The sequence below is a fragment of the Larus michahellis genome, chromosome 10 (assembly GCF_964199755.1).
Source record: "Larus michahellis chromosome 10, bLarMic1.1, whole genome shotgun sequence".
Taxonomy (NCBI): Eukaryota; Metazoa; Chordata; class Aves; order Charadriiformes; family Laridae; genus Larus; species Larus michahellis.
In genome coordinates this window covers 14,669,714-14,694,095 of record NC_133905.1, presented here as the reverse complement: position 1 = coordinate 14,694,095, position 24,382 = coordinate 14,669,714, and the positions used below count along the sequence as shown (strand labels likewise).

The following is a 24,382-nucleotide window of genomic DNA, read 5'->3' as shown; positions in this document are numbered from 1 at the left end:
CAGGACTCGCAGGAAAGAGCGGGGCTCAGGGCACAGGCTCGTCTCTCCTCCCTAGGGACGGGAAGAGACTGGGAGCAAACGGGGAGCGGTGTCTTTGCCCTGGGCAAGTGAAGCTCACCGAGCCAGCGGGCACTCCACATCTACTGTCCGCACCCAAACTGGGGGCCCTTCCATGACTGCTGACAGGAGGAGTGTGTAACCAGGAGGACCTGGTAGGAAGGTCTCCCTGTCTCTGGAATTCTCACCATTCCAGTACAGAATTCCAGGAATCTGGTTTTCTTTCTGCTCCTCAAGTCAGAAGTTTTACAGCTTCTGTTGCAGTCAGATGCTAATCAGCTGCTCAGTTCACCGTGTCTGAGCGATTCAAGACACTGACAGCTTCCCCCAAACAGTCTGACATATTTTTTTTTTTAAAAGCTAAATACAAAACATACATGTATTTATTTATTTTTCATTTTTGATTCTAACTAGAAGAGGAAAGATTTTATCAAAATGTTACCTGATAAATAAAGTATTTCAAATATGTAGGGTAGGGCATCTTCAAAATGCCAAATGATCTCCCCTCAGTCTTGCAACTTGTAATCTCAACAAACTAATTTAATAACCAGCTTTCCTAGCAGCCATAAATACAGACTTTTAAATTTGACTTATGATCTTTGAAACTAGAGACAGAAAACTCAGTTGCTCTTCATGCTTGTTAAAACCTTTTAACCCAACTGCAGGCCAGACGGGATCCAGCCCCGTGTTCTGCTGTCACAGGGTGCGACACGGAGGTACAGTGGCCAAAACCACAGCCTGGTGTTGCAGAAGGTAACTATAACTCTCCCCCCTCTCAGGAACACTGGATTTTGGTCTAAAACATCCCGTACCTTCTCACAGGCTTCAACCATATGCAGAACGCCGAATGCAAGTTTTCCATGCCCACTGCCTTTGCCCCATGGCAACCATAAGCTGCTATCAAACACCGTTTGGACAAAACTACAGCTCTCCTCAATGTAAATTCCCCGGTGAGCTGCAAAAAGGGTGAAGTGCCTTTTATGCCACACACAAAGAGCTCAGATGATTTTTACGGTCAGGCTACTGCTGCCTTTGAGCTGCCTTCTCTCCGGGTTCTGTAGTTAGCAACGAACACGAGAAAGATGCAGAAGGAAGTTCAATAGGAAAAGATAACGCATCTAACTGGCCCTGTTGCATTATGAATCTCAAAGAAAGGGAAGGGAAGGCTTGAACAGGAATGAATCACCCTCTCTAGGATGAGGTTTTACTGCTGGGTTCCTTATTTATTCCAGTTGACATAGATGCGGCAAAATCTCCTACCTAGGCATTTCCTTTACACCAGCTTTGCAAGAGATAAACGCGATAGAGCATTCACGAGATATTTCTCCAGATTTCCTGATTCTTGCTGACATGAATCCACCCCTTGACCTGCCCTGGGGTGCATCTCTTGGGAGAGGCTGGATCTGAGGCAGAGCAGCTGGATCTCATCAGGACTCCAGCAGGAGTATTTACTGAGTTGGCTCTAAGAACCACTGCTGTCGCACAAACCCACTGCTTGGACCAAAGCAACTTCCGTGAGACCTATTACAGCAAGATTGTGCAATCCCGCGTGAACCACACATGTTAACCCGTAGTTTATGTCAGGAATGATAGCAAGCCCAGCTGTACCCGTGGATCGCAAGGAACCTCGGAGCAGCAGGTTGCTCCCGAGCCAGGGAACATGGCTGGCATGCTCCTCCTCTGCTCTAAGGACTCGCAGGGTAAGAGACTCCTGGAGAGACAGTACAGAGAGGAGATGGGCTCTTTTCCTGCATACTCCATCCATTTCTAATGGCACGAGGCAGGTCACTTTGCTACCATACACCTCGCCTGCCAATGCAGGGTCACCTCACTCACCCAGCCCCAGCACTCAGAGGCCTCCTGGAGAGCTATGCAACCACCAAAGTTTTATGGAAAATGGTGTTAATAAAATGCAAGCTCAAGGAAAACAACAAATTAACATTTCTCATATTTTTAGTTCAATACTTAATTACAGAACTTTAAAACAAAGTAGAACAGTCAAGTAATTAAAGGTGGATGTCTGTCTTTGATTATTTTTTCCCCTAGGAAAAAGCACGGTTCTACATTTTCCTTACAAATGCCTCAAGAAAAAGTAACTCAGAGAACAGCACAATTTAAATCAAAGCAATTAAAAAAAAAGCCAATTTCTCTTCTACTGTCCCCACTGAAAAAAACAGGGATGCAGACACAAGTGGGGGACGAGATTTGGCTCATCGTATCTTATTTGTTCACATATTTTTGTATGTTAAATATTGGTACCTCCTCGAATTCCTTTGAATGGATAGAAAAATGCCACAAGCAGGTTCATGAGGACAGCCAGGTTAAAGGAAATACTGCTCCAGAAGGACATGTTGCGAGCACACCAGTATAGGAAAGGCTGAGCTGCAAAAGAGAAAAAGAATATTTTTTAATGGAGCATTTAAAAAAATAGGAGTTCCATACAAAAAATTAATCTCCACCAAAACTCAGTTTATTTTCAGTTTTCCCAAAAGCACAGCATCAACAGCAGTAGAAGTCATGGCTTATTCTGAAGTTTATTTGGTTTCTCTGTATCTTTGGGGTATTTCCAGTTTCCTACATAGTGCTTCAAGGCAAAGGACTCATGTTAAATATTTTCAAACGTGAATTGATTTAGTGGCAGCATGAGAACGAGTTCAGAAATGCCAGAGGTCAAAGACTTCAGGTTTTCCCTAATAATATACTTTGTACTTGGAGTCACACAAAGAACAATTAGGAGGAGGAAAATGTGTACACATTAGCAACAGCGAGATTCAGCCCATCCCTCCCAGTTACTTCCTACCTGTCTCACCTACATGAGACGCTGCCCAGCTTCAAACTTCTCTGCTGCAGCTAGCCAGAAAAAAATGCAGCAAAGACAGTGCGAAGTGGACAGTTAAGATATAAAATGCAGTGCAGCGAGACAGCAATAAAGCTAAAATGTTTAGGACTAGCTGCCAAGCCAATAAGAAACTTTACTTCAGGCTGGTAATAGACCAGTATAGCCCCAGCATAATAACGGAGCTGAAGGTGGGCTGGCCTTCCCTCCGCCCTGTGCGCAAAGGACACAAGCACATCTGCACAGAGCGAAGTGTACAGTTAAACAGCTGCACATCTTAACACTACACATAAATACTTTTCAAAAAGACTTCCATTTTAATAATCTCTGCAGCTAGCATCAAGAAGCACAGAAAGCAAAAAGATTCATTTTCTGAAGTGGTTGTGGACCAGAAGACGACAAGGACAGCTAAGAAGCTGCCTTACAGTAATTCCCTGTGCATCAAGGCAAAATCCCCCTGATTTTAGCTCCTGCGGGCTTATTGTACAGCAAATTGTGTACTCCTGAAGTCTAGAGTGGCAAAAAAAAAAAGAAAAAACATCTATTAAAAATGCTCTCAAAGAAGGGAAAGAACTAATTTTTTCCCTGTTGGAAGGAGGTAATGTATACAGATATCAGAGAGCAAAAGAAAAGAAGCTCACGGTGAAATTTAAAGAAGAGATGAAAATGCAAACTCTGGGGCTGAAAAGATGAGTAAGTTAATGAGTGCAGCAATTCTGAGCCTCACAGTAGCCACCGCCTCTCTCTAGCAAATCACCTCTTCTAGCATCCTAAGCCAAAAAAACGGGTTAAAAGAATTATACAATGCCTCATTATACTGAGTTGAAATGCACATAAAAAGCAAATGTATTGAACAGCTGAATGCAAAGGGAAGGACTACAAAAGGTACCCCAGCACCGTAAGAATACAAGCTTCATTGCACCTAATTAGCCAGGCGCATGTTAAGCCTCACCAAAATGCGATGTAGCAACGTTTCAAATAGATGATACGCTGATTTCTGTATTATTTCTGTTCTCCATTTCATTTTAATGGGAAGAATTTGTAAGCAGGTTGAATTCATTTGTATAAAATTGTTATACGAAGGGTCATTATAAAGTTCCAGGTTTTACTTTAAACCTTCTTCTGGGGATGGGCACAGCCCATCTGCCCTTTGCAGCACTTCTGCCTGGTTTTTGGCAGGCTCATTCAAAGCCTTAATTAAGACCTTGGGAGACTTATGGTGCTCAGATTATGGGCCAGTACCATGAGCTGAAAGGGGAAGTACATGGGTCTTTCAAAAAAAGTCTTTCTCAGGTTTAAACAAATGGTAAGTGGTATCACATGAGCACAGCACAGAGCACTGCCAGCCCGCCATGTCTTGAAAACACAAACCTGTGTTTAAGATGTGAGAACAATTGTAAAAACGTAGAGTATCACCCAGAGGGCAAACAAGACCAGAACACTAGGAGACAGACTAAATTATTCCAGTTTCTTAAAGAAAAAAAGAAATATTCTCCACTTCTGCAGGTGGATCTTGATTAATTTGTGGTCTGTTGTTAATTATGGATGTCTTCACAGCTTGCCTGGAGATAGCCTCAAAGACAATTAAAGTAACTCAAACAAAATCTAACAGAATACTGTTAGATGCTGTCAAAGACAAAGTGGCCCATTTGTTTAGGATATCAAATACTCCCATATTCTTGTAGAGTTCTTAGAATTCATTTTAGGAAGCCACTTCCCGGGGATTTTGATGCTGTCAGAAGTACTAATCCATTGTTCGGTAGAAACAGCTCCACTCTGTTTAGTATTCATACACATGAAAAATATTACAGTAGAGCTGACCAAGTTTCAGGCAGTCTTATCCATACCTAACTGATAATTTTAAATAATATGATTAAAACTGCTTTTCTCTGTTAAAAGATCTATTAACATATATATATACACACACACACACATCCCAACAATCAGAAGCAAATATTGAGTTTCCGTTACCAAACACGCAACACTCAGCTCTAGTGCGAACGGTGCATACGCGTCCCAAAAACAAACTGGGAAGAGTCCAGGCTCTTCTTGGAGGTGCAGAGTGAAAGGGCAAAATGCAATCGTCACAGGTTGCAACCAGGGAAGCAATTTTATAAAAAAATAATTTTCACAATGAGGAAGGTCAAGAAGTTCCTTCTCACCTAACTGGTAACTTGTCAGTGTTGGGTTAACGGTTGGACACTGATCTTAAAGGTCTCGTCCAACCAAAATGCTTCTATGATCCTGATTTTTTCCTATGATATGCAAACACTGACTAAGTACCAGCAAGGTCTCTGTGAGGGGAAAAACCTTTGCTAACCACGCTGGCGTGGGTTGCCTGGCACTGCAGGCAGGTTTTGGTGGCTGTCAGCAGCAGAAGTCCACTCTCCCATTTGCTCCAGGAGGTGGTTCTGGACCAGTCTGAGCCCTCGCGCTAATAACTGGAGTTTAGCCAATTCAAGCATGGGGAACAACAGTGGTATCAGATGTTGGCTTGAACAGGAAATAACTGCTTTATCTCTCATTTCAGAGGGTCACTGTTGGTAAATTCTAACCACTCATCACTGCCCGCTGAAGCTGAGCCTCATGTGCAACATTTCTCCTTTAGCAAAGCAAGGGATCAATTTAAAAAAAAAATAAATTATAATTTTAGGCAAGTGAGTTAGAAAGCTTACTGGGGTGCACTGTATGAATTAAAATATAATTTTTAAAGTTTTCCTAGCTGACGGTGGGAACCTCAGAGGGAAAAGCAGTGCTTGAAAATGCTTGCTTTCAGATACTTTAGCACCATGGGGCTGGAAGGGACTTAGCTGGCACGTCTGCCAGCCTATTTCTTGCCCAAAAGAAGGGCAAATTCTACTTTTACCATTACTGGAAAACACATGTTTAAGCTGCTCTTAAATACCTCTCTCCCTGCCACCAAATGCCTTCTCGTTGAAGCTAAGCCTACACAAATTTTTTCCTTCCTGTTGGATCTTACAAGACAACGACCTGTGCTCCTTCTTACCACGCTCCCCTGGATCCCCTCCAGTTGGTCCATATTGCTCCTGCATTAAGCTTGACTTCATTATAGCTTGTTGCCATCATGCAGAGGACAGACTCTTTCGAACAATTATCAAGGTCACTGCTGCACTGGGGAACCATCTGCTACCAAGCCAACGTTTCAAACTCCGGAAACCCGACCTCAGCGCTCTGCTGGTAACGCTCCACACAACCACACGGGCAACAGCAACATACCTCGCAATTTCTTTTGCCAGTTCATCTCATTAAAGAGGTCTTCTGATTTCATGAAGAAGTCATTGATCTTGCTGCCTTGTTCATCCCTCTCCGTGGTGTAATATATCCGCAGCTTGGACTCCTTGGTGAGGAATTCACAGATACTGGGCACAGGGAAGACTATTTGCTCCATGGTACGGTCCGACCTGACAATCTGAACAGCAGCCTTATTAGGCTTCTTCCTAGTTATGAAATGCTTTTATTTCTTGGTTTGACTGCTTTTTTGTTCCCTTTTCAAACCAGCTACATGTAGAAACTTGGACACATTTCCATAGAACAGCAGCTTGATAGAGACTTCATTTAATGTACCTTTCAAAGCAGGCCTATATTTAGCTCCAAGACTGGTAATTTCTATGCTGTGGTCTTATCCCAGCAATACTGTTCTTAGCTGGGATTTCCAAAGGGCCCAGTGAATCCTGCACCAAAGCTGAGCTGAATTTCAGAGCAATCTAGTCGCCCAATTTAAAAATCTTAGCAAATTTTAGTTACACATCGCACAGCCCAGTATAAGGAATAATAGTTCTATTTATATTGCTTATTAGAGTTTTGTGAACTATATTTGTGCATGTTTTACTTTTAAAAAGCATCTTAGCTTGTGCATCAGGCCAAATTGTCATCTTAATACAGAAAGAATGGCAAAAGCTACCACTAACTTTCTGGATTCAGCAATAGTACCGGCCAAAATGTAACAGAAGTGAAGTTACACTTCCTCCTGCCAACAGAGCTCTGCTCAGCTCCATCTTAAAGCCCACACATGACAGCTCAAAAATAGCTCCCCCCCCACCAGCGGCTGTCAGAAAATAAAATAAAAAAATAAGTACATATATATTCTTGTGTCAAAGATGACAGTCCACACACAGGTAGTCAGTTCAATCAGAATATCAGGTACAATGTTACTGTCGTTTAACTCCACCGTTTCTCTTCCAAGCGGCTCTTTCCGCAGCAGAATATTCCTCCCCCCCCAACACCTCCCAGCAGCCACCGGTTTTTCCTGTACCTCAATCTGTGCCGTGTGCTTGGCGTAAAACTCCAGAGCCTCGTCTCCCTCTATCTGACCTCCCGGCTTCAGCATGTTCTGCAGCTCTTTGTTATGACGAGCCAACTAAAATAAAGGAATGCAAAGGGAGTGGGAGACACCAGATGTCTCTCTATGATATTAAATTTCTGATTTTTGGCATAAAAAAAGGAAAGAGTACACAGTCAGCTGCTAAGAAAGGGCAAAGTTGACAGAAGGCTTGTTCTATTCCAACCAGACACCCTGCAGCTCTATTTTGGGAGCAAGTCAGAATGATTCAAATATGTATTTTTTTAATATCCGTGTTGTAGTCCTCTTTTACCCAGCCTCTCCCACCTTTTGCCTGACTTGGGCAACTTTTTGAACATTCACACTCGGTCTATCCTCCTACACCCACCCAAATTTAAAGGTGTGCTAATCACACAAGTATCTAGGCAGGGACGGAAGGGAAAATTTGCATCAATTGAAAAGCAGAGGCACAGAGCACTGCTCCATAAATGCTTCTGGTTACAGCATACTGATGGTCTTTCTTCTCAGATGCTAAAGGAACAGGAAGTCTCTAATGGAGTGATATATGTAGCATCAATATATTAAGTAGATCTATATATATTCCCCCCGCCTTGGTCTTTTACCTTTCAAACACCACATTGTATCAATACAACGAACCTGACTGGCTCCAACATAGAGAGAACATGGCAAGAACCATAAAAGCAGAGTGAGATTCCTGCTTACAGTTTAATTGATCTGTGAGTAGAATTTCCTTGGGAGTACAAAGTAACCTTTGATACAGCTGAAAAATAATACACCGCTCCCCAGTACTGCCAAGAGCTTGAATCACGTGTCTTCAGAAACTTGGTCAAGAGCCTGCCCGCTTCCCGTTATAAAAGGAAACTCCAAAAATTTTCTTATATTACAGAATTTTCTTTTATGATTCTCTAAGGATTGAAATTTGCTCTGATAAAAAGAGAATGTGCAGTGAGTTTGTCTCAGAGGCGAGCCATTAAAGCAATTTCAGGGAATTATTCTCTTGCTATTCACAGTTTGTGACACTTGGTGCTACAAAAACTGTAGGTGAAATTCTACCTGATGAGCTAATATATAAATGTTGTGTCCCACGTTCCTCGGAGATGCCGCAAGATCTTCCCCATTCTCTCCATCCTCAAATTCTACTTCTCCCTGCAGATAAGCCTTCTTTATCACTTCCACCTAGAGAGAGAGATACAGGCCAGTGAAGAGACAGCTCAGGCTGAGGGCTGAAGCCTGCTGAGGCCAGTACACCTTGGCACTCTTGCAGAGGTGAAAGGGAGCTGAGCATACACATTCATGAGAAGGTCAGTGGGCTTCTCAACACCCAGGATGAAGCAGGAGACCTGAACTCAGCCCCTTCAGCCCAGCTCATTGACTCAAGAAACTAAACTTCATGTTCCCCTCTAGGTAGTATATTGCATGCCACCCTTGCCACACACTGCATCACGTTCTGATGGCTGGTCCCCACCATAACTATGTGCACCGAGGCAAGCTGACAGTGCTTCAGCTGTACTTTGAATCTCCTGTTCGCGTTTTCACCAGTTAATATATTAACCATCCCAAAAGCCTGCTACAGTCTACTGAATAGCTCTTAGATGACAAGAAATTGTTGTTTCTCTCTGCCTCTTGTGCAAATAACTTCTACACGTGGATTCCAAAGCGTCAGTCAATGCTCCTTCCCTGCCTTATGCAGGACACTGAATGGCTTCTCTGTAGCATTAATCACGGCTTCCCTAATTGCTTGTGCTGCCTGGGAACTAGGCAGACCTGTGGTTATTGCACTCATTCAACTAAATCCTTGAAAGGTCTTCCAGTTGCCAGGGATTCATGCACAGAGCCCTTGCAGCAGCTCTGGGGTGGACGTGGTCATTCCAGTCTCCCCAGTGCTGCTGCACCGGGCCTGAAGGGCCTCAGGAGTTTCGGAATGATGCGGGGAGACTCACCAGCTCTTTGGGCCTCATGTTGTAGAGGATCCTCTCTGCGTTCTCGCTGTCATGCCTACTCTCCATGATCGCTAAGAGCAGTTTTGAAGCATTGTTCTGAAGGGAGGAGAGAACACGACCAATCACTGCCAGGAGTCAAAAAACGAGGGTACCCAGCTTGAGCATTACTATCCCTGCTGCCCAGAAGGGCTTGAGACACCTTGTTTCTACAAATAAGAGCTGTGGGCAAGGCAGAGCCCCCCAGCCAGCCTGATGTAGGACTCCTACAGCATCACCTACCCAAGCACTCCCTCCAATCATTGAGATATACAACTGAATATCACCAGTTTATTTCCCAAACCCTACTTATTGGGGGTCATCAAATTAACCCAAGTTAAGGTTCGGATCTCTGAAGCGCTGAGGTTTCAAGCTTGTATTATTTTGTTTTGTTTTAAAGATACTGCAGCATTACTACAAGCTCTCAACTCCAAAACGCTGTTGATTAAATCAAAGGACAGCTGAGGCTGAAGACACAGACATGCTTCACTGCTTTTAACTGAAAATTACTCTGCAACCTGCTCATGCCAAGAAATAGAGGGAGGAAATGGGAAACTACCACAAGGCACCAGACTACTTTAATATGAACAATTAAGATTAAAATCCATCATGACTGACAATAAAAACCAATAAAAGTATTTAATTTTGAAGTATAATGCTAATTGAGTCTAAAAGCATTTTTTATTTAGAATAATAAAAAACCCACATTACCCATAATAATGGTGTGAGTCGGCAACGGAAAACAACTAGACATTGCGCTATAAGACAAGACAATAAGTCAGAAAGGAAATGTTTCTAAAACTCAGGCCAAAGCAGGAGTGCTCTGTGACTGCTGTTGCTAGAAGACAACCTGCTAACGTATTTTGAAACCAGCACCAGGGCTAATTATTTCACCACTGATATGAACAGCCCTAAAATATTCTTGATGATTAAACATCAACTGATTAAACAAACAGCAACAGAGTATCAGGAAACTAGATGAAGCACAAGGAATTTTACTTCCATTGTATATGTAAAAGCTCACCCACACCAAGAGAAGTTTTCATCGGCTTTAAATTTTTAACAGGAAATTATTTTAGGATTCCTCAGCATATCTTGACTGCCTGCAACCCCCCCATCTGAAAACTGCTGGCTCCACGTTATCATTTAAAAGATGAAATACCTGTGACAAACAGTCCTTGGGCACTGCCTCCAGCTTGCTGATGCATATAATTTTTTGGCACTTCTGAATATTGGGATATAATAAACACCCACATAATTCCAACAATAAAATTATGTTTCATCTTACTGTTAATGTGGAACACACAAAATAGTCACTTGCCTTCAGTTCCAACACAAGGTCCATCCTCTTCTTCCCCAAAGGGTTGATGTCATTGAGAATTAATGCTGTGATGATGTCAATACCGTTGGACTCGTGAGTGGCAATGCAGTTCTGTCCAAAGAAAATTCATCAAACTTCACTAATTGTCTATACTAAAAATGCAGTCTAGGCTGGTGACCCAGCCAGAAGAGTCACCCCTTTCATCACCTCATAAGCTGTTCGAGATGGATAACCGAACAGAAAGCTCCAGTCGGTGGAATAACATGAGATTAAGGCATTCTGTTTCAAGCTTTTCCTATCATCAGCATGTCCTACTGAAACCACCCAGCCTCAGGAAGCAGAAAGCAACACAGTTGATAAATGAAGCATTTGCATGCCAAAGCGTCCAGACTGAATACATAGCTAAGGAAGAACGCTGTTTTACTAAGATTAGGGAGAGTTTTCTTTATTTTACATGTGCCAACCAACACCTACTTCAGTCCTGCCTAACCAAAGAATGAATTTCCATAACCCTGCTTACCCTTTAACACTGCTCTTGTAATAAAACGTACAAGGTGACGGTAGCTTGCTGACTTCCAGATCCCTGGAGTCACTGAGTTCCACTGCAAAGACGTGTAGCCATATCTGAAGGTTGTTATTTCACTCGGTCCGTCTTACAGACAGAAACTGTTGGTTATGAACTGACGTGCACAGCTATCTCTTCAGTATGGTTTATTCTAGACTTCGGACTTCACTGGCCCCATTGAAATGGTTATAGCAAGAGTCATGTTTAGACCAAAGGCAGAAGAACGGGCCTGACTAATTGTCTGTACCACCTGCGGTAAGGTGGTACGGTGAAGTGGACAAGCACGGCCACGCAGTACGGCTGCCCTTGCCCTCTGATCATTCCCACTGCAGCAAATCAAATTTCCTAAGCACCTAAAAACTCCAGCTTATGAAACAAGGTATCTTCCCATATTCAACCTTTGAGGCACAGAGCAGACTAAGTCCAGCTGTGGGGCAGTAACTGCTTTATCCGATAGGATCATTGTCATTATTCAGTTATGTCTTCCCAGTAACACAGTTACTTAAAACACCGTACTTGCTTTAAATCAGTTATTCCATCTCGGAGCAGAACATATCCCTGACAGTGAGCATGGTTTTGGGGGAGGTGCACAGAGGCTGCCTCATCCCCCAGCCGACACTTGATGGTCCTCAACAACATGTAACCCTTGCTCACTGGGAACCACTGCTGCGTCCCTGTGCAAGTGCACGGACAGTCAGCAGCAACATGCACCTGGTTCTACACACAAGACTGTGCCTGAAAACAACTTCAACCCCATGGTTCCCACCTTCATTAATAAAGCTGCAGAGCTCGACCTTCTCCCATCAGGCTGGGGAGCCACATTTCTGGCTTCATTTACAACAGGCAACACAGGTTTTAGCAAAATTTCTACTATAAAGTATTTCAAGTACCAAAATTCCCCACCCTCCCTGTCTGTCAAGTCTAATAAAACAACTTAAATCCTAGGAAAGCAGAAAAATCTCTACTGCTTTGAGTGGTTCAGCTCCTCAGAGGGGGGCCTCAAGAAAGAGAAGTTGATTATTATGAGTTTATAAAGAAATAAAACTGAACAAACCAAAACCCCTTTGCAGAGCAAGTAAAGTGAGCAGTGTTATAAGATGACAGAAGTCAGTAAGACTGAGATCCAAGCCCAGCAGAGCACAGGCTGTGGGTGTAGGGAGAAAGGGCGATGCTTTCCACAGCTCTGAAGTATTACCTGGTTCTCGTGGCAAGGCCCCTGGCAGTACTCGGTCAAACTTTCCAGCGTCTGGTTGATCAGCGCAACATTTTTCTCATTTATATACAGACCAAGAAGTCCAAGTCCACCAGTTGTGCTTCCACAGATACAGTCCAGAAACTGCAGCGTCTCACACACCAAGTTGTAGTTTGTCTTGTTGTTCTGGCAGCGAAGGAAATTCTGCGGGGAGAGTGTCAAAGCCGGGAGGGAAGATTAAAAAAAAAGGCAAACTGTTTGGATCATAACATTTTATTAAGTTCATCAACCCACAATTGCATGGTATATTCCTCTAATTTCACTGGGGCTGGACAAGCAATTTAAGCCTCTTCCAGGGCTGGCTTGCAATGTGCTCCTCTCTTGGGCAGCTTGTTGGCTTCACATTTTATAGAAGACATGCAGCAATAACCAGAGTGCGTCCATTAGAGCCCTGAAACCCAACACGGAATAGGCCCTTCACAGAAAGCTCTCCTGAGCCCAGAGGCTTTCCCTCGAGCCTACCTGTGACATCTCACTGCCAACCACCACTCAAGGCTCTCTCCTCCCAAGACCTTGCTCCAAGAGAGAAGCAGCAATTCCCTGGCTCCGGCTTCACATCGTCTCCACCTGCACACATGGCAGGGAGGCCCCTGACGGCATGCCTTGAAGGAAGGCAGCTCGAAACGCAATTCTCTCCATTGCATTTCTTCCCACATAATTATTGTAATCCCTGCTTGAAGCTGCTGATTAGGAGCAGCTCCTCTAATGAAATGCCAGATTTATCAGCATGAATTAGACAGGTTTCCTCTCTCCTGTATTCCAAATGGAAAAAAACCCAAACCCAACCAAAACAAAGAAGGACAATTAATGAAAATCAGTTTCCCAGTGACTCAGATGCTGTTTGTCAGTGTGTTCCCAGCAGCACACTGTAAAAATGGATAGCCACTACCGCTTTCTTTTCCTCGAAGTTTCAGCAGGAGGACTCGTATCTAGCTTAATTCTAGCAGGTTACAAAACACCTCACTTGAAAGGTGAAAGAAACCCTCAGATGAGCAAGATGCATGGGACAACAGCACCAGCAAGGTCTTTTCTGACAGCCTGCAGAGGAGCGCCGTTAACTGATCGCTTCTAGTGCCTGCGTCAGACTAATAAGTCTCTTAAGGCAAACAGACTGAGAAATTGCCAGATTCAATTGAAGGCTACGCTAAAAAAGGAAAATGCTGTCTATGAATGCAGACTAAAGGTGACAGTGATTCAGCACATTTCAGCTGATTGCTCATTTAGTATCCTGACTTTTGATTAACTTGTCAGAATGTAGAAAGGTTGATGCTACAGAAATCATAGCTCATGCCTTCCCTCCAGGAAAAAAAAGCAAAAACAATGGATAATACTGAAAGCAATGAAACAAAACGCTCCCCAGCTGCGGTACAACGTTTGTTCTGATTATAGCTAGGCTTCTACCAGCCTTAGCTTCTTGATACAAAGTCAATAAACACAAAGGAAAGAGGAGGAACGAGGCACAGGAGGCAGAAGGACAATGTTAGGTGGCTAAACAAGGGGAAGGAAAAAACAGTAGAAAAACAACACCCCACTGCACTGTGAGAAACTGCCCCAGGGAATGTCTGGGGCCGTCTCGGCCACTATAGATCGAGCTCTTCAGTTTCTCATCCCGGGCATCGCACTGGCTACAGTGGGAACGCAACTCTTCAATACTGAACACGCCTTCCTACTGCCTTCTGTGGGAACGAACCTGACCCGCGAGACCCTGCATTGAGAATAAAGAGCGACAGAGTTGCAGATTCAGCTAGAACATACGAAAAATATGCAGCTTGTGGGATTTTGAGGAGAAAAGCATGACAAGAGCATTCATACTGCTTAACTTTCAGCATTCACTCAACTGAGAGAAATACTTCCCAATGGGATGAAGTACACTTAAAGTCAGGCCGTCTTTAAACTCCTACCTTTGTGAATGACTTTCCGGAGACCCTTCCCTAGCTGACTTCATGCTACTGTTCATTTTCAGGGAGCCCAGTCCTCCCCATTTCTGGGATCCATGACCAGATAGGGCTACACGTGCAAAGGCAGCACCTGCAGCCAGTTCTTAATGCCTCTCTACAGCACAGTGGGGTGTTGGAGACTTAGCTTCCCTAAAGCCGAGTACCCTTTAGAGAAAACACGATGACTAAAAATAAAATTGGCTACTTTCAGAATCCTTGCTTGGTGTGTTCAAGCAGGGATGAACGCAGAATCCTTAGAAGGAATAGTTCTACCATTGAAGAGGGCAATTCCCCCAAAAGCCTAAATGTTTTCTTTGGACAGTCTTTGTTTTAGCAGAAATCTGACCCCTAATTGGAAAAACTTTGCAAAGAAAGAACATAAATAAGAAGAAAGTCTTAGTAAAAAGATTTTTTTTAAATTATCAGATTTTTCTTTACAAGCAATCAGGTAAGGCAAGGCATTTTTTCACTGAATACAGGTTTGCTCTTTAGTCGTCTGAAGTTAATCCTCACACACACTTCTTGCCTAAAACATGGTGAGCTAAACCAGCTCATTCTCTGCCTGCAGCAGTACTGCCCCACGAGCCAAATTACTGAATCCCTCTCCTGCAGCATGCAGAGCTTTACTGTTCTTTATTACCTAGGCTTTGTCTCCAGGGATTACGAATAAAAGAAACAGACAAATCTGATGTTAAGAATTGTATCAATTCCTGCTTTTTTTTTTTTTTTGCACAAAACCAGTATTTAACCTAATGACTTAGACCTTTAATTTGAGCATGACTGGCTAGCATATTACTACAATATTTTTATTTCACAAAAAGAACTTGCTTGATAAGAAAAAAAAAGAATTGGAGTACTATGTTCTTCCTATGAAGATGGGATTTTTAAGTGTAATGCTGGAGCTGCACACTTGGCTGTGGCAGCGTGGAAGGGTCCTGGGTGCCACCTGCTCAGGCGCCAACTCCAGAGGGAGGGCACTGCTCCCTGCTCTGCTGGGAATCAGAGAATCACAGAATGGTTTGGGTTGGAAGGAACCTTAAAGCCCACCCAGTGCCACCCCCTGCCCTGGGCAGGGACACCTCCCACCAGACCAGGCTGCTCCAAGCCCCGTCCAACCTGGCCTTGAACCCCTCCAGGGATGGGGCAGCCACAGCTTCTCTGGGCAACCTGGGCCAGGGGCTCACCACCCTCACAGCAATGGATTTCTTCCTGATATCTCATCTAAATCTCCCCTCTTCCAGTTTAAAAACAGTCCCCCTCGTCCCATGGCTCCCCTCCCTGATCCAGAGTCCCTCCCCAGCTTTCCTGGAGCCCCTTTAGGGACTAGAAGGGGCTCTGAGGTCTCCCCGGAGCCTTCTCTTCTCCAGGCTGAACCCCCCCAGCTCTCTCAGCCTGTCCTCCCAGCAGAGGGGCTCCAGCCCTCCCAGCATCTCCGTGGCCTCCTCTGGCCCCGCTCCAGCAGCTCCGTGTCCTTCTGCTGTTGGTGCCCCAGAGCTGGAGGCAGCCCTGCAGGGGGGTTTCCCCAGAGCAGAGGGGCAGAATCCCCCCCTCGCCCTGCTGCCCACACTGCTGGGGATGCAGCCCAGGCTGCGGGGGGATTCTGGGCTGCCAGCGCACATTGCCAGCTCGTGCTGAGCTTCTCATCCACCAGCACCCCCAGGTCCTTCTCCTCAGGGCTGCTCTCCAGCCATTCTCCGCCCAGCCTGTTTGGGATCCCGCTCCTCTCCTGCAGCCAGCGCTGCTCTTGCTCACAGAAAACGTTCCCTGGATGCTTCAACTCAGCTTGTCACGAGCTTCAGTTCTCATGACTGATGCTGCAGTATACAAGGACATCTTCATTCAGAAAGAGACGGTACAGAAAAGACCTCCTAAGGAAACTGGTGAGGCTGTAGCCTGGCCAAAGCAGGAGAGGCGACAGCCTGGCTACAGCAACAGCTCTGCTGTCAAGGCTGAGCTCTCGCACACAATCAAGCATCAGACCTAATGCAAGTTTAATAAGAGCCCCGAGTATCTCTGTGCTGAGAGAGAAACAGCGATATCAGGAGTACTCCACAGCAAAATCTGATGCATTCAGCCTGAATCGGGTAACAAAACATACTCAAGCGTCCCGTCCTTGCACTAATTTGAAGAAGATATTGCAGCTCCTCCTGCAGACCCATGCAGTCAGCTGAAGGGGGGCAGCACCCCGACTGTGTGCAACACGGAACAAACTGCAGGTTTATCTGTGCAGGCAATGACCGAGTGATGCAAAAGGCACAGTATTACCGCTCCCTTGGCCATTTCAGAGACTTCCTCCTCACCTCAAACACATATCGACTCTTACAGCCGTGACTTGCATTTTCCTGTTTTTGCACAACATCAGGCTACTCACAATTGCTAACGGCTTGTAAAACACTTGGTTTGACAAACTTACAACTGCACTGGACTGGTGATTTCTAATTCAAATCTAACTTAGGCAATTTTGGAAGCCACACAGCTTCCAGGATAGGTCTGTCATTCCTTTAAGCATTGGCAATATTGATAACGAGTTCAGTTACAATGTACCAGCTGCAGACACCACGATTTTGACGCTTCAGACACTCCTGCCTCCCCTTCAGGGATGAAGGAGAAAGGCCAGCATCAAGGCAGGCATGCAGCAAGAGGATTATGTTTGAAAAATTGTTCCTCCCAGCTTTTTTTAAAAAAACAAAACAAAACCACCTTTTTCTCCTAGAGCTGAATGCAACTACTTGCTGTTTGGGAAATCTAATTGTTCAGGACGGTGAGCAGCTCCGGCCAAGTTTCTACATTGGCTTGAATTCAATTTTGCTCCTATAGCTCTCGGTGCCCAGGCAGAGAGCGCAGCAGCAGCGGATCACGTGCGTGCGGGTTTGGACTGCTGCCACCTAAAACTGCCGTCCTCCTTGTCTCCGACATCGCTAACGGCATGAAAATTGTTTGACAAAACAAAGATCAAATAGTTTTTTTGGAAAAAAAAATTAGGAGAAACCCTGATGTATGTAACCTCAGCACCCATAAAATGCTAAAGGAATTACATGTTCATAGCCCAGGAACATTACCATGCAGATTTGATTTCAAACGCCGCCAGCAGCAGGGCATTCAAGTTCAGCGGAAGTGATCTGGCAGGTCTGAAAAGCACTCACGCAGGGTCCTACACTTCTGGCGTGCTGTACAACAATATGCAATCACTGCAATTATTCCTCCTTTATGAGGGCATTTAGTGCATTGTACTGCCTCTCACCAGCTCCTCGCTTGCTGTCAATTCTAATCCAGCAGCAACGGTTACGCTGAACAAAAATCATGTTAATTGCAGTCCATTTGTAAGCAAAAATCTTATCTCCTGTAGAGGCATGCGCTAGATAAGATTACTAATATGCAAGTTCTGGGCTCACTATTTAAAATTATACAAACACATCACCAGCATCACAGGACGGCTGAGGTTGGCAGGGACCTTTGGAGACTGTCTGCTCCAACCTCCCTTGCCCTGTCATGGGGCATCAACGAGCAGAGCCTGGCTCCAGCCTCTTCACAACGCCCCGTCAGGTGTTTCTGATGAGAATTGTAGAATCCCAAGCCTTCCCTTCTCCAGGCTGACCTCTTCCAGCTCCCTCTGCCTCTCCTTGCCCACCAGACGCTCCAGTCCCGTAGTAATTTTTGAGACTCCCTGATGGACTCGGTAGCCCAGGACTGGACCCAGCACTCCACAGGGGCCTGGGTCATCCCACAGGCACCGCGGACTTGTGCACATCCAACTTGTTTGAATGTTTCCTAACCCCATTCTCCTCCACCGAGGGTCCGTCTTCCTTGCTCCAGACCTCCCCTCTGATCTCAGCATCCTAGGGTTTGTGAAAGCTGGTCTTACCAGTAAAGACCAAGGTGAAGGTAGCATTGAGGACCTTGGCCTTCATGTCCTTTACCACCCAGGGCCCCTGCCCACTTCAGCAGCAGACCCATGCCCTCCCTGATCTCCTTCTGCTGTGGATACAACCCAGAAACCCTTCTTGTTGCCCTTCATGTCCCTCACCAGATTAAACTCCCGCTGAGGCTTTCCCGATACCATCCCCATGTGTTGAACTCTACGCACATGAACAGATCCATGAAAACCCATGAGAACCTGTTCACTGGAAAGGAAGCATATGCTTGAGGGCTGCTGCAACCAAAGCCCCAATGTGCTCTTTATTTTTCTACATTACTTTTTTCTTTTCCTTTCCTTCCCCTCTCAAAAGTACATCAGTAACTTCACAGCAGAACACCTGCTTTAAGTATATAGCCACATCAAGTGTTGATCCTATCACCTTTTGTATACATTGAAAAGACCACCGAACACTGGATAACTGGACTTCCCTGCATTTGTCCAGCAAGGTATAAATATGTTTTTTTGGATTATGTTCAAGGCCAAAGAAAACAGTCAGTCACGTATCGATTTAAAAAGGCACGGGATGAGCGAGACGGATGCAACAGCAGTGACTGCGCAAGGCAACATGAGCACGCCTGTTCAGGAACCAGGCGGTACCTGCAAATCCCGATTGTGGTTTTCACAGAGCAGCTGCAAGAACCGGAGGATGGGCTGCATTATTGAGATCACAGCACTCATCTCCAGCTCATCTTTGCTCTTGTCTGCTGCAGACTGTGCTCCTTCTGCTGCCGAGTAATGGTCATCAGGATCAGCTTCCCTCCGGTAAGTGTTGTAAGCCTTTCTTGTAGCTGCCGAGGCCTCCAGCAACTGATCCCGGACCTCCTCGGTAATTTGGGTCATGGGCTCTCTCACTACAACACACAAGAACAGATCTTCCTTAGGCGAACTGAACAAAAGGGAGCAGAGAATCTATTCACCCATTTCCCATTACAGTTTCACACGCAGGCCAACTACTCATCATCAGCTCTTTCTGGTAAGTATGTTTAGTGTGATGTGAGGGTCTCGAGTTTAGAAGGATATCATGTCACTCTCTTCGCACCTTTTATGCGAACCACATTGAAGTTACAAATTCTGGTATTAAGTGGTTAGGGCACACACTTCTAGCACTAGCAGGAGTTATGATAAAAGGACCTGCTATAGAAGAAAATTAGGATTTCTCCACTTATTGTTAGAGAAGGCACTGACCACAACCCACAGTCCAGGGTCGTTACTATGGATCAGATTTGGGCAGCTTGTCACGATGGACAAGGTGGCAGAGTCTCATCTCAGAAATACTTTTCATCATTTCAATAGCACAATCTCACAAATGGATGAAGAGGGGATGAAGCTCTTGAAATCCCAAGCCAGGGCACCACAGATCTCTGAACTTTGCTCTGTGGGATCAGAGATCAGAGCATTATTGCATCAATTGAAATGAGTTCGAAACACAGCATTTTACTCCCTTGTCACTTCAGAAACAGAACAACTGGGGATTACCTCTTTTCCTGTTCGGTACATCTCTGTCTGAGTCTTCATCTTTCTTTTTATTTCCTAAGTCACTAGTGTTGACTGTGACAGTAGCCTTGATTTCTTGCTGTGCCACTTTCATGCGATCATAAAAAACCTTAAAGAACTTTTCAGATTTCTTATCTTCCGTCAGTCGGCAGAAGAACGAATGCTACAAGAGAAAATGGAACAGGATCTATATCTTCATACGCAGGTTTGAATACAGATTATTTCACCTTTCTGCACCGTACGATATCCTGAAGGACTGAGAGGTTAATTAGTTTTCAGTAAATCGAAACCTAGAGCAATGGAGACTCGTACTTTATTGTTAAGGAAGACCAAGTGTCTCCGCTGCATTAGCTCCCTTATTAACAACTTCCAAATATATTTTTAAAGAAGCAAGTGCAATAAATCACGCTGTCCATACATATAGGCAGCACGCTTCTCTCTACAGCAGTGGAATTAAGGTGAGCACAATGAATTAAGGTAAGGACAATGGAATTATCTATAATTTGATTCTCAGTTCAGAAGCAAAACCGTATGAGCAAAATACAGAGGAAAAAGAGCTGTCCTGCCTTCCCGCCCGCGAATCAGAGGGACTGTGACTCATAACACGCAATAGTCAATGTTAATCACAGCCCAAAAATGTACAAACAATGTAATGAGGGATATTTCGTGCTAAGTTTCCATTGCCCCGTCTGCAGCAGACTTCTTAAAACTCTAATATATCTTTAAGTGACAGGAAAACTCAAAGCACTGACTACTTTTAAAAAGGTTTATTAATGTTCTTCTGCCCATATGTGCACAGAGACAGAAAGTTCTTCCTAAAATTGAGGAGAATACAAATCATGTACAGGTCAAAAAGGAGCCAACACAGTGAGTGATCAGACAATTCTTGATGAAACCAATATGCCGTTACATAAATCAGGACCAGAGCTTAAACACGACTGAAGGATGAACTTGTAAGTGGGTCACCTTATGCAGAGTATTATGAAATTAGTTAGCATTCTGCAGTGGCTCACGATCCAACAGCTTTACATGATGAATAGGAATGAAGCCTGATTTATTGAAAAAACAAATTAAAATGGGAATAGCAATATATCCTGCCCGCTTTCCTGCGAAGCGGAGCACACAAGGCTGCCTCTGGCACGCCTGCCTTTGATCACTCCCAGGCAGCGGCAGTCAGAAGAGCGCTGAATGACTTTGAAACACTAATAAAGTTGCATCTTTGATTGCAGAGGAGCAGCATGACTATTTAAAGAAGTTGGTCAATATTCACATGAGATATCCCTCCTGCCACTGCAACACCTTCTACCTGCCCAGAGCACCTCGGGTAAACTCTTTCAGAGCTTGTTATTGTTTCCAGTGATCAACAGAGTGAGGAGGGAAAGGAGAACTCAGAGGAGGGCAAGGAGAAGAACCCTGGATGGGCATCGCACATTGGCAAAGCCACCCACACTGGCACCTTCTCCTGACATCCATTCAGTCTAGTAAAAGAGATGCCCGAGCACTGCCAAGAGATGCCTTCGACCCAAAGTCGTTGCAAAAGAAACGGGCCCTGTGACACTACACAAGATGCTTTGGGTGCCCAATTCATTTAAAGTATTGGATTAGAGAATAATTCTGAAAATACTATTATATCAAGAATTTTCACGTTTTCTCATAACATACACAAATAAAAACATCCTTTGTCTGAATGACAGTTTGCTTATCCAGTTGGGTTTTTTTTGACTCTAAACCAGTTCTTTGACCTGTCCAGACTCAGTGGACAGAATACCATCAAATTACAATCATAATGAAGAGACGCGTTAGCACGGTTTCCCTGAGCTGCTGACCAGTAACCAAACCCCAGGCTGGGTTATTTACGCAGCCAACCCGTTAAAGCACGGTTGGTCTCTTACTTGGTGGCTGCAAGTACAGGGGAAGAGTCTGCATCTAAGTTGCATCTTGAAAATTTTTACTCTCCCAGTATTACACAATGAGTGTAACAATAACAACATTTTACAGACAGACCACTATAAACCATCAGTTCTAGAAAGGGCAGCTGTTTTCTGAACGCCACCACGATTTGCTCGTCAGGCGAGCAATGGTTGTCACCTGGCTGCACGTCTCAAGCGCCTGTTCAGGAGGAGTTTCCCTGCAATGAAGCGGCAGTGAAGGAAAAGCTTTTTTTAATGTACCACGCTGAAGAAATACCTTGTACGCGAGTAATTGTTACTTGCTGACAGGCTTGACTTTTGTTGTCTTTTCAAAGCTTCTTAACTGACTTTCCACTGCACTTCAGAGAAAAAAACCCAATGAAACGAACATTTCCAGTAAAGCTTTCTTGTGCATGCTGTGCATACATTCAATGGTTGTCACAAAGCGATTGTTTCAGTTTAGGTCAGGATGTCTAACACCTTCACACGTATGAATCAACCACATGCCAGCTGTCAAAGATACCATATTTTAAGAGGTGTGATCTTGCAAGTTGCACTTGAGCAGGTTAATTGGTGGTGATAATTATGACAGAAATCCTAAAATTTATTTACAGATCATCGAATCCCAGGTTGGAAGGGACCTGAAGGATTATCCCGTCCAAGCTTTCTCGGCCAAAGCACAGTCTAGACAAAATGGCCCAGCACCCCATCCAGCTGAATCTTAAAAGTTTGACCAATGTTGGGGAATCCACCACTTCCCTGGGAAGATTATTCCAATGGCTGATTCTTCTCATTGTGAAAAATTCTCCTCTTGTGTCCTGTTGGAATCTCCCCAGCAGTAACTTTTACTCATCACCCCTCATCTTTTCTGTGTGACTTCTCGTAAAAAGGGAGTCTCCATCTTCTTTGTAGCCATCCTTTAAACGCTGGAAACATGGTGATAAGGTCTCCCCTGAGCCTTCTTTTCTCAAGGCTGAACAAACCCAGTTCTCTCAGCCTTCCCTCCAATGGCAGGCTTCCCGGTCCTTTCATCATCTTAGTGGCCCTTCTCTGGAACTTCTCCAGCCTGACCATATCTTCTTTGTATAGCGGGGACCAAAATCGAACACAGTATTCCAGGTGTGGCCTGACCGGTGCTGAGCAGATTGGGATAATGGCTTCTTTATCCCTGATGGTGATGCCCTTGTTGATGCAACACACATTCTGTTGGATTGCTTTGCCGCAGCAGCACACTGTGCTTAAAGCAAAAACTGGAAAAATCTCACTTTTTAACATGGAAATGGAGCAGCCGTTTTAGACTACTGTATGCCCGGGTCCTGGCTTGCACATAGGCATTGTGCGACCACAAGGAAGACTACTGAAAGAGCAAGTGTGCAAGGAGAGCAGCTTGGAATGAAGAGAACAGCAAACCCTCTGCACTCGTACACATTTTTGAAGAATAGTGCTTTTAACGTGCCACTGATGCTGGAATATTTGACATCAGCTGTTCCTTTGAGGGCCTCCGAACAAAACTGATGCAAACTCCAAATCCAAGCGCCTTGTCAGCAAGAGAGAGCCTTGTCCTCCCAGGCTGGCTTCTCGTCTCCCAGCCAGACCCTGCTGATTTAGCCACCACCAAGCTGGGACTTGTGATCTCGTAGAAAACTACAGTAGGGCAGGGACCTGTGACCTGTAACACACCAGTATGTGGACTGTATCTGGTTATTCCAGTGTGAGGCACCAGAGGAAAAGCTACCTGAAAGGGAACCGAAGATACAAGCTTCATCTCATACTCGAGACGCTGGCAATGGACCAGTTGCCTGCTCATACATTGTGCTAAAATAATCCAGTATGAAACTGTATTTTGTTTCAACTGTGTTTTGTTAACAACTGTTAAAGAGTTGTTGCCGTTAAACGAGAAACACCACATGACACACAAAAGATCATGAGGTTTGCTTTATGAATGCCAGATTCAGCAAACAGCTCTACAAGTACACGCACCTCGATGAAACGTAATACCCCTCCAGAGCACTGCAACCGGACGATTAAATGAACCAAGACTTCTCTCCGATGTGACAATATCAGAGATAATTGCGATTGCAATTAATTACACAGCCACAGAAGGAAAGAAACTCACATGATCTGCAGAAGCTCCTAGCACGATAGCTGTGCTCACCATGCGCAAGGACATCACGCAAAGAGTTCTCCATCGTTTTTAAAGACGGAGCATCCACCACCTATACAAACTCATTCAAGACTAACTTGGGGCAATGGAAAGAGCTTTGTTTAGAAACACAAGAGGAAAATCTTCTTGTGTAAAGGTTTGCAAGTTCAAAGTCTTGCAGGTGACTGGAGAAGAAATATTTTCGTGGTGCACTGTTTCCACGCAGGTACGAAGCAGCAGTGCGCTGCTGCTTTTATAGACATTATACATCAAGCATTATGATGAGCCTGTATTTGTTTCAAAGGGATGGAAGGAGAAGAACAATAACACCAGGTACCAGGAAGCCTGTGCAATAACTTCTGCTTCCTTCTCCTCTCCATCACCCAACTTGCTCCTAAAGAAATCCAACCAAAAGCCTCATGCGCAGCAGAATATCCCTCTTCCGCCTTTGCCCTCCAGCATACTGCCTCTGAGCAAAGGGAGAACCATCAGTAAATACCAACACCGTACCATCTACAACTTTATTTCCCTGGTCCACGGAAAACACGTTGCAGAAGAAAAGCTGCAAACCAAGGGACCAATTTCACTACAAAATAAATTGAGGGCCAAGTTTAAACGGCAGCGCATTGATCAGCTACAGCCTGGCACACCTCT

At 44.6% G+C, this 24,382-nt stretch overlaps 1 protein-coding gene across 1 annotated transcript in view; it reads right to left on the bottom strand.

The window, feature by feature from the left end:
* The window catches only part of ITPR1 (inositol 1,4,5-trisphosphate receptor type 1), a 182,507-nt gene that overhangs the window by 29,213 nt on the left and 128,912 nt on the right, over positions 1 to 24,382 (bottom strand). The window contains exons 44-52 of the mRNA XM_074603193.1: positions 19,658 to 19,838; positions 18,779 to 19,032; positions 12,272 to 12,472; positions 10,512 to 10,622; positions 9,155 to 9,250; positions 8,268 to 8,390; positions 7,167 to 7,271; positions 6,131 to 6,323; positions 2,317 to 2,439 (exon numbers count right to left, since the gene is read on the bottom strand). Coding sequence (XP_074459294.1) covers positions 2,317 to 2,439; positions 6,131 to 6,323; positions 7,167 to 7,271; positions 8,268 to 8,390; positions 9,155 to 9,250; positions 10,512 to 10,622; positions 12,272 to 12,472; positions 18,779 to 19,032; positions 19,658 to 19,838 — 1,387 coding nt within the window. The remainder of the gene's footprint in view (positions 1 to 2,316; positions 2,440 to 6,130; positions 6,324 to 7,166; positions 7,272 to 8,267; positions 8,391 to 9,154; positions 9,251 to 10,511; positions 10,623 to 12,271; positions 12,473 to 18,778; positions 19,033 to 19,657; positions 19,839 to 24,382) is intronic.